The following is a 10,772-nucleotide window of genomic DNA, read 5'->3' as shown; positions in this document are numbered from 1 at the left end:
GGATTTTACATGCCGGTCCATGGTTCGACGTTACCTTACTATCAGAGTCATACAATCAATATCATGCAATATCAAACAAGACTCTAAACCGAAATAGTTTACATTCTTATAAGTCAAACTTCCACTAGTCAAATTTTTGACAATTCAACCCTTTTAATAGAAACAAATTACTAGTATCTAATAAATTAATATCAATTAAATAACAAATTTTCGTAGCTATACTAAGATTCCTGAGGCTAAACTAAGTCATTATTGTGTCATAAATAATCATAACAGTCAAGGGTAATATTTCTAAGTACTTAATAACATATTTTATCAAATAACCAGTAAAATAGTAAAACAGATCTATCATCACTATAAAAATAACATAATCCGACAAATTATTAAGGGTCCAAAATCTATATGAAATGAGTTTTCAAGAAAAACAATGCTAAGCATTTTAACAAATTTGTTTGACTATTTTACCAATAAACCGATTAAAAATTTATCAAAACACCAAGATGATATGGAATCCTTTTAAACACATAAGTTTATTCAACTAGTAAAATTCATATATATTTATATTATCATATTAATCAAAAATTTCCATATATATGACTTTTTTTTTGAGTGTCCCAAAATTATTATTGTTTTGACGAAAATATCACTAAACTGGATATGACTTTAATATTACCATATAAAGTTTAAATGACTAAAATAAAATCATGTTGATCATGCTTTTATATTATCGAGTAACCATAAATAAATATCACATAACGAGAGAGTTAAGAAAATGTGTACCATTTTCCTCCGAAGGTGGTGCTAAACCAAGTAAGAGAATAATAATAGGAAAATAAGAACTTAAAGAAATAAGCTCCAAAAGAAAGTCTTCAAGGTTCCAAGCTTCAAAGAAGTAGATCTTCAATTACCCAAAAGAAAATGATATCCAAGCTCCAAAAGATAATACTTGACTTTTTAAAAGTTGATGATTATTGGCTTAAGAAGTGATAAGATCAAGCTCCATCTTCATTTGATTCTTCAACAAATAAAAAGGGTATAGAGTTAGTAAGATGTTAATCAAGTGAAGATATAAGAAAGAATGGTAGAAAGATTTGATGATGGGGTGCAAGTGATCTCATGGCTAAGGAGGGATATTTATAATGAGTTTTGGACAACTTTTTAGTTCATAAGATTGTATGAAAAACAAGGTTAACTTGTGTAAGTGATTTAGAGTGTGTAAGTGAATGTGTAAGAGTTGGAGTGTGTAAGTGGATGTGTAAGAGTTTGGAGTGTAGAAGAAGGTTAACTTGTGTAAGGAAATGGTGATAGCTTGTGTAAGTGATGAACATTATGGATTGATGTAGAAAGGATTTTGATTCATCAAATTTTTGTTCTAGTTTATGCTAATGAAATGTTTTAGATTAATGGGAAAGTATGATTAAGGTTTGATTATGAAAATATGATAGTTTACTTAGAAAATTTTAGTTAAAACTATACTTAAAGTTAATAAGAAAAATATAGTTAATTTTTAGGTATAAAATAATTAAATCAAAGTTGTAAAGTTAAAATGATAAGTAGTAAAGTTAGTTTAAGGAAACGAAATTGAAACGTAACGTTTTAATAAAACCGTAAATATAATATTAAAATTTTACTTTTCGTAGTATAAAATAATAAAATAATATTTTAGTGCTTATAAAGAAATTTAAGAATATAAATATATTTTTAAGTTTAATATTTGGAAGAAATTACAAAAATCGGAATAAGGTTTAGGAATTAAAGGTGATTTGAATTAGATAACCAAAGGATTAGGAATTCGAAAAGAAATTTCGGAATAATTAATCGGAAGATTAAGATTAAGAAATTTGAGCCTGTTACAACTCTTTCCACCTTTAGATAGTTTCGTCCCGAAACTTGGACTTACCAAAAAGGTTAGAATAACGCTCTCTCATGTCGACCTCTTTTTCCCAAGTCGCCTCTTCAACCCCGTGGTTTGACCACAAAACCTTGACCAATGGAATACTCGAATTTCTCAACTCTTTTACTCGGGTATCTAAGATCCTGATTGGTCGTTCCTCATACACCAAAGACTCCTCAATCAAAAGCGGCTCGTGAGCTAGAACATGAGACGGATCATGAACATATTTCCTCAACTGTGAAACATGGAACACATTATGAACTTTTGCTAAACTTGGAGGTAAAGCCAACTCATAAGAAACTTCCCCGACTCTCCTTAGGATCTCAAAAGGTCCAACAAATTTTGTACTCAACTTTCCTCGAACTCCAAAGCGCTGGACACCCCTTGTAGGTGAAACCTTTAGGAAAACCTTGTCGCCAACCTCAAATTGCAACATCTTTCGACGATTATCAGCATAACTCTTTTGTCGGCTCTGTGCTGCTCTCATGTTCTGTTGAACAATCTTCAGAGCATCAATGGATTCCTGAATCACATCTGGACCTTCGGGAATGGTCCTATCCATCAAATCCCAACACAAAGGTACTCGACACTTCCTTCCATAAAGAGCTTCATACGGTGCCATCCTAATACTAGATTGGAAACTGTTGTTGTAGGCGAACTCCACCATCGGTAATTTATCTTCCCAAGAACCCTCAAAGTCCAACACACAACATCTCAAAAGATCCTCTAAAGTCTGAATAGTTCTCTCAGTCTGACCATCAGTCGCAGGATGAAAAGCAGTACTCAAGCACAACTTACTCCCAAAAGCTTCCTGCAACTTTTCCCAAAACCTCGATAAAAACTTCGGATCCCTATCCGAAACAATAGTCCTCGGAACACCATGAAGTCTGACAATCTCTCGAACATAGGCATCTGCTAATTGCTTGGCCCCCCAAGTATTCTTCATTGGCACAAATCTAGCGACCTTGGTCAATCTATCAACAATGACCCAAATAACATCATTCCCTCGCTGGGTCCGTGGCAGCCCTACCACAAAGTCCATAGAAATCGAGTCCCACTTCCAATCTGGGACAGGCAACGGTTGAAGCAACCCTGAACTCTTTTGTCTCTCAAACTTTACCCTCTGACAGACTAGGCACTTAGACACAAAATCAGAGACATCTTTCCTTAGACCTTTCCACCAAAATATCTCTCTTATCTCCTCAATCATCTTATCTCGACCTGGATGCAAATCAAATAAACTTTGATGACCTTCCTTCAGAATCTCATTCTTCAATTCAAATTGATTTGGAACACACAATCTACCATTCATCCTCAACTCTCCTCTTTCTCCTAACTCAAAAGCATCAGTCTCATTTTTCTCAACTCTGTGGATCAACTCAACAATCTCTGGATCCTCAAGTTGTGCCTCAATTATACGATCAAACAAAGTGGGTTGTATAGTCATTGCTCCCAAATACTGACCAACCTCGTGTCGACTACAAATCTCTAATCCCAAACTCTGCATCTCACGATACAACTCCCATGGTACAGACATAATGGCATTCACAGACACTCTTGGTCTCCTACTCAAGGCATCAGCTACCTTATTCGCTTTTCCAGGGTGGTACACAATTTCAAGATCATAATCCTTAATAACCTCAAGCCACCGCCTTTGGCGCATGTTCAATTCTTTTTGGTTGAAGACATACCTCAAATTTTGATGATCAGTGTAGATCTTACACGGTAACCCATACAAATAATGTCTCCACAACTTCAAAGCAAAGATCACTGCAGCAAGTTCAATGTCATGCACGGGGTAATTCACCTCATGTGGCCTTAACTGCCTCGATGCATAAGCTATGACCTTTCCTTCTTGCATAAGTACACAACCTAAACCTTCGAATGAAGCATCACAATAGACCTCGAATGGCTTGCTACAATCAGGCATTGCTAAAACAGGGGCGGTAGTAAGTCTTTTCTTTAATTCCTCGAAAGCAATTGTGTGCCTCTCATTCCATTGAAATCGTATCCCTTTCTTCAACAGCTTAAACATGGGACGAGCAACCGTAGATAAGTTTTCAACATATTTCCTATAGTACCCAGCTAATCCTAAAAAGCTCCGAACTTCAGTCACATTTCTAGGAATCGGCCAGTCCGTTATTGCTTTAATCTTCTCAGGATCTACAGAAATTCCACCCTTAGACACCATATGACCTAGAAAAGAATTTTCCTCAAGCCAAAACTCACACTTACTAAACTTCCCATACAATTTCTCTTTTCTCAAAAGCTCTAGAATCATTCTCAAGTGTTCTTCATGTTCTTCCCTACTCCTTGAATATACCAAAATATCATCGATAAAAACAATCACGAATTTATCCAAATAAGGACGAAGATACCTCTGCATCAAATCCATAAATGCTGCAGGTGCATTTGTTAACCCAAATGGCATCACCAAAAACTCATAATGTCCATATCGGGTCCGAAATGCTGTTTTAGAAACATCCTCCTTGGCTATCCTCAATTGATGATAACCAGACCTTAAATCAATCTTCGAGAACACCTGAGCGCCTCTTAGCTGATCAAACAAATCATCTATCCTGGGCAAAGGGTAACGGTTCTTAATGGTGATCTTATTAATCTCCCTATAATCAATACACAATCTCATCGTTCCATCCTTCTTCTTCACAAACAGAACAGGGGCTCCCCAGGGTGACACACTAGGTCGGATAAAACCTTTCTCCAATAACTCATCTAATTGCTTTTTCAATTCGGCTAACTCAGCTGGAGCAAAACGATACGGAGTCCTAGAGATAGGGGTAGCATCAGGAATTAGATCTATATGAAAGTCAACCTCTCTCCTTGGAGGTAAACCAGGTAGATCCTCAGGGAAAACATCAGGGTAATCACAAACAATTGGGGTTTCCTCAAGACTTAACTTGATTTTCTCCTCACTACTAGCAATAAAACACAAATATCCCTTATCTCCATGTTTAATCATCTCAATGGCTTGAACTGCAGAAATGGTTTGAATGGGAAACACATAATTCTTCCTAATCAAACATTCTCCACCTGGAGCCTTAACCCGAACGATCTTCTCTTTACACAAAATCTCCGCATGATGACGTCCCAACCAGTCCATCCCCAAATTAATATCATATGTACCCAACTCAAACACTATTAAATCGGCAGGTAGATGGTTGTCCGAAATCTTAAGAGGGAAATTAGGAAAGATACGGTCACATAGGAATGGTGAACCGTCAGGTAATAGAATTTGGAGATTAAATTTTTGAGGTTCAAGAGAGATAGAGGATTTATGAAGGAAAGAAGAAGAGATAAAAGATCGGTCAGTTCCTGAATCAAAAAGAATATGAGCCAAAGAGTCTCCTACGACAAAGTGACCAGAAATGACCTTACCCTCAAACGCCTGATGAAGATTGTCTACATGGTTGCTAATAGCGTGCAAACCGGCAGTCCTCCTAGCTGCAATACTCTGAACATTTCCTGAAGAACTAGGAGCTCCATAATTACCAGTACTACTAGCTCCCAACTGGATCCCTTCTCGGCAGTTAGTGGAAACATGACCCTCCTTTTTGCATTTGAAGCAGATGATCTTCCCAGTGCATGAACAACCTCGGTGATCCTTACCACATAAGCGACACTTCCGAACTGTGACTCTTGTTGAATTTTTTGGTTGGAACGGCTTGCGATCCCAATTGGTTGGCCTCTTGTTCCTGTTGTTGTTGCCTCCACCAAATTTTCTTTTGTTGGTGTTGTCCTCCTTGTCAAGGATCCTCTCATACTCAAGCGCTCGGTCGTAAAGATCTCGGAAGTCAGAATACTTCCCAATCCCCTTTTGGATCTTAAGATTAAGACCCTCGAAGAAGCGGGATGCACGAACACTTTCTTTGCTTACAATGTCAGAAGCAAATCGAGATAGGTCATTGAACTTACAACTATACTCAATCACGGTCATAAGACCCTGACGAAGATGTAAGAACTCATTCTCCTTTTTCCGTTGGAGTGATGGCGGATAGAATTGTTGACGAAGAGTTATAAGGAAATCATCCCAAAAGGTATCAGTCATAGTGGCCTTGATAGAACGCCACCATAACTCTGCTGGACCAGATAGGTAGAAGGAAGCCAGCTTTACTTTTAGGTGCGTTGGACAATTAATGACCTCTAAAAGTTTCTCCATCTCTGCGAGCCAATTCTCGAAGCGAACCGGATCAGCTTCTCCGTCGTATTGCGGCGGACGATGATATGCCATATTCTTAAAGTATTTCCCGTCGTCATTGGCCTCTTGAGCCTGATTCTCCATGAGGGTGATCAGTCGCTCATTTGTCCTTTCCATCCGAGCTAGTTGTGCTTCTAGCTCTCGAACTCTAGCTTCGTGATCAGATAAAGTTACGCCATTTCTTACCTAAAAAATTTTTTTAAACATGTGACTAACTTTCACATTAACTTAATTAATCTGGCACGTAATTTTACACATAATCACATAAGCACATAGAAAACAAATAGAAATTTTAGGAAGACTTGTTTTGAAAAATATCATTTGAATTTTTTTTTTTTAGTCGGCTATTGAGCCTTTCACATGGAACTAAAATTCCAAGATTCGAGTAACTTTAGCTCTGATACCACGTGTAGCAGGAACGGCACTCTCGTTACATAATTAACATTAATAATTATACTTAAGATAAATAATGCGGAAGTGTAAAACGCCGAACTGCTAAAAACCATTTAAACTAAAATTGTTCAAAACATAAGTAAAAAAAATATATCTTACAACTGAGAAAATATAAAATAAGGTTTACTTAAATACGATAAAAAAAACATAAGTACAATATAGTCATCAAGTAAAATCATTGAAGCTAAGTCCTCGATAGAATAATTAAAGTTGCGGCCTGGATCGAAACCTGAGCTAATTTTTCCTGCAAAATACTGTCATCCATAATACGGATGACAGCCGATTAAATCGGTCAGCGATAAAGCCGAGTACAATTTTCTCAACAAGCTTATGATGCGATAGTTAAATGATGCTTACAAAATAATCATCAAGCACACTATGGAAGGTTATTACTCATTATTGACCTTTATTAAGCCATTAAGTTACATTCTCAATACTTGCAGAAGTTCATTACTGCTACTAAATACTTGGTAACCTTAATGCTTATTTAATCAAGTTCAATTAAGCCTCATAGTTTTACCATCATAGCACATCACAAGATCACAACAATAATGACAACTGATATATGTAAGGGTCTGGTTAGGTGAGGACCGTAGTCCTAAACCCTAACTGTGGTGGGAGTCGTCACTCCTCTCAATACTGTTATGCTCGAGACTTCACAGGATGGGTTTTTTTCGGACCCCCTGTCTGACACCGCATTTTACGTGCCGGCTAACACGGACGCCGGGATTTTACATGCCGGTCCATGGTTTGACGTTACCTTACTATCAGAGTCATACAATCAATATCATGCAATATCAAACAAGACTCTAAACCGAAATAGTTTACATTCTTATAAGTCAAACTTCCACTAGTCAAATTTTTGACAATTCAACCCTTTTAATAGAAACAAATTACTAGTATCTAATAAATTAATATCAATTAAATAACAAATTTTCGTAGCTATACTAAGATTCCTGAGGCTAAACTAAGTCATTATTGTGTCATAAATAATCATAACAGTCAAGGGTAATATTTCTAAGTACTTAATAACATATTTTATCAAATAACCAGTAAAATAGTAAAACAGATCTATCATCACTATAAAAATAACATAATCCGACAAATTATTAAGGGTCCAAAATCTATATGAAATGAGTTTTCAAGAAAAACAATGCTAAGCATTTTAACAAATTTGTTTGACTATTTTACCAATAAACCGATTAAAAATTTATTAAAACACCAAGATGATATGGAATCCTTTTAAACACATAAGTTTATTCAACTAGTAAAATTCATATATATTTACATTATCATATTAATCAAAAATTTCCATATATATGACTTTTTTTTTGAGTGTCCCAAAATTATTATTGTTTTGACGAAAATATCACTAAACTGGATATGACTTTAATATTACCATATAAAGTTTAAATGACTAAAATAAAATCATGTTGATCATGCTTTTATATTATCGAGTAACCATAAATAAATATCACATAACGAGAGAGTTAAGAAAATGTGTACCATTTTCCTCCGAAGGTGGTGCTAAACCAAGTAAGAGAATAATAATAGGAAAATAAGAACTTAAAGAAATAAGCTCCAAAAGAAAGTCTTCAAGGTTCCAAGCTTCAAAGAAGTAGATCTTCAATTACCCAAAAGAAAATGATATCCAAGCTCCAAAAGATAATACTTGACTTTTTAAAAGTTGATGATTATTGGCTTAAGAAGTGATAAGATCAAGCTCCATCTTCATTTGATTCTTCAACAAATAAAAAGGGTATAGAGTTAGTAAGATGTTAATCAAGTGAAGATATAAGAAAGAATGGTAGAAAGATTTGATGATGGGGTGCAAGTGATCTCATGGCTAAGGAGGGATATTTATAATGAGTTTTGGACAACTTTTTAGTTCATAAGATTGTATGAAAAACAAGGTTAACTTGTGTAAGTGATTTAGAGTGTGTAAGTGAATGTGTAAGAGTTGGAGTGTGTAAGTGGATGTGTAAGAGTTTGGAGTGTAGAAGAAGGTTAACTTGTGTAAGGAAATGGTGATAGCTTGTGTAAGTGATGAACATTATGGATTGATGTAGAAAGGATTTTGATTCATCAAATTTTTGTTCTAGTTTATGCTAATGAAATGTTTTAGATTAATGGGAAAGTATGATTAAGGTTTGATTATGAAAATATGATAGTTTACTTAGAAAATTTTAGTTAAAACTATACTTAAAGTTAATAAGAAAAATATAGTTAATTTTTAGGTATAAAATAATTAAATCAAAGTTGTAAAGTTAAAATGATAAGTAGTAAAGTTAGTTTAAGGAAACGAAATTGAAACGTAACGTTTTAATAAAACCGTAAATATAATATTAAAATTTTACTTTTCGTAGTATAAAATAATAAAATAATATTTTAGTGCTTATAAAGAAATTTAAGAATATAAATATATTTTTAAGTTTAATATTTGGAAGAAATTACAAAAATCGGAATAAGGTTTAGGAATTAAAGGTGATTTGAATTAGATAACCAAAGGATTAGGAATTCGAAAAGAAATTTCGGAATAATTAATCGGAAGATTAAGATTAAGAAATTTGAGCCTGTTACAGTACCAAATGGCAGAGTGACTTAATAATACGGCTTGAAAAAGAAAAAAAAGAGCTTAAAGATGAGGTATTTAATCTTAAGAGACAAATAGATGATATGGCACATAGGAAAGAAGAGATTGAAAGGATTATAAGAAAGTTTAACAAGCAATCTTAGTTAGCGACGGTAGTTTAACTTAACGAATGAACTATGTAATTTGATATGGATTCGTTGAACATGAATGAAATTGTGTTAAATTTTCGATAGCATTTTCCCTATTTGAATATGATTGTCTGTTTGTTTTTGATTAAATTCATACTGCATTTTTGGCGGAATGAGTCATCGCCGAAAAGTCTGAGTACTTAACATCATTTCATTCATAATAAACGTGTGATAATACGATAAAAATATATACATCTACATATATGTTACAATTTATACACAAAAGACCAAATGTTACAAATATTGAGTATGTACAAATGTTCAAAATATACAAACAGTATTCTAATGTTAATCCTCCTCCTGTACCCTGCCTAACTGTGATGGTTTACGACTCCTCCTATGATAGTAAGAGGCCGTCGCATGACGCTCGGGTAGGGGAGGTGATTGATAATGTGATGATGTGGCACCTTGTGAGGACCCGGCACCGTAGTCCGGGCACGTTAAGTCAACCTCTTCAAGATGAACGTCGGCATGATGAGGAGATGAACCGTACTCGTACATAGTGGTGTCGAACGCAGTCACTTCCGGAATGAAGTGTTGAAACTGCGTCCCTAAGAGTATGCCTTGGGCAATCTCCCGTACAGGCTCCTCTTGGGAGGAGCTGATGACAGATGCAATGCCCTGTGCCTGCAGTAAGACGTAAGTATTAATGAAATGTATAACGTGTAAGTTCTATGGATAATAATCAACGTTGAAGAATACTTACAAAGTGTGTCATCGTCGGTGCTGTGGGAGCGTATTAGGCTGCCGCCATGATACCTCGTGGTGTCATCCATCGACGAGTGATGGAGAGGAACCACGACATGTAATCCGCACAAGTAGGTGTGCCTACAGCATCGATCGCCGCACCTTGGGCCAGCAGCTCTAGCCTGTGCTCCCAACGAGCGACATGGCGCACGTTGATCTCCAACCAGTTGCATGCAGACAGTTTACCTCCACCTCCAACATACTTAACATTGTTACTAGTTGGTCGAATTGAACCATTCCAAAAGCATACAACAGTCACACGAAATGAATCTATTTCTACAACAACACATTCAAAATCAACATCACCATCATGTTCATAAATATATGACCACTATACATTTTAAATTCAACAACAAATTCACGAACAAACTTTTAATTATGAAGATCAAGGTAAATAAAAAACTACATTTGACATATTCGTAGAGTTTAAGTGTAAATGACCACTATACATGACATACATTTTAAAATCAACACCAAATAAAAAAATTTATAATAAAAACGTACCTCAATAAGCTGTAGATCAACAAGAAGTAGTAAATTGAAAGTTTATGAACCTACATTTATGTGAAAGTTGATTAAAAGTTTGTAAACCCTAATTTTTCGAAAATGGAAAAAACACAAAAAAAACGTACCTTAGGGCAATGTAGGAAGATGACAGAACTAATTAGTGGTACAAACTTG

At 35.3% G+C, this 10,772-nt stretch overlaps 2 protein-coding genes across 2 annotated transcripts; both read right to left on the bottom strand.

Moving 5' to 3' along the window:
* Nucleotides 1–4,875: 4,875 nt before the first annotated feature.
* Nucleotides 4,876–6,143, bottom strand: LOC130803697 (uncharacterized). The gene is made up of 2 exons (XM_057667897.1): nucleotides 5,677–6,143; nucleotides 4,876–4,888 (listed from the first exon to the last, which is right to left on the bottom strand). Exons 1-2 carry the CDS (start codon nucleotides 6,141–6,143, stop codon nucleotides 4,876–4,878), a joined length of 480 nt encoding a protein of 159 aa, XP_057523880.1.
* Nucleotides 6,144–9,495: 3,352 nt separating this feature from the next.
* On the bottom strand, nucleotides 9,496–10,534 carry LOC130804517 (uncharacterized). Its single transcript, XM_057668981.1, has 2 exons — nucleotides 10,051–10,534; nucleotides 9,496–9,971 (listed from the first exon to the last, which is right to left on the bottom strand). The coding sequence occupies exons 1-2, from the start codon at nucleotides 10,262–10,264 to the stop codon at nucleotides 9,799–9,801; spliced, it is 387 nt and encodes a 128-aa protein (XP_057524964.1). The 5' UTR covers nucleotides 10,265–10,534; the 3' UTR covers nucleotides 9,496–9,798.
* Between the last annotated feature and the right edge of the window lie 238 nt (nucleotides 10,535–10,772).

The sequence above is a fragment of the Amaranthus tricolor genome, chromosome 17 (assembly GCF_026212465.1).
Source record: "Amaranthus tricolor cultivar Red isolate AtriRed21 chromosome 17, ASM2621246v1, whole genome shotgun sequence".
In the NCBI taxonomy this organism is placed as follows: domain Eukaryota; kingdom Viridiplantae; phylum Streptophyta; class Magnoliopsida; order Caryophyllales; family Amaranthaceae; genus Amaranthus; species Amaranthus tricolor.
This window is presented reverse-complemented; position numbering and strand designations above follow the sequence as displayed.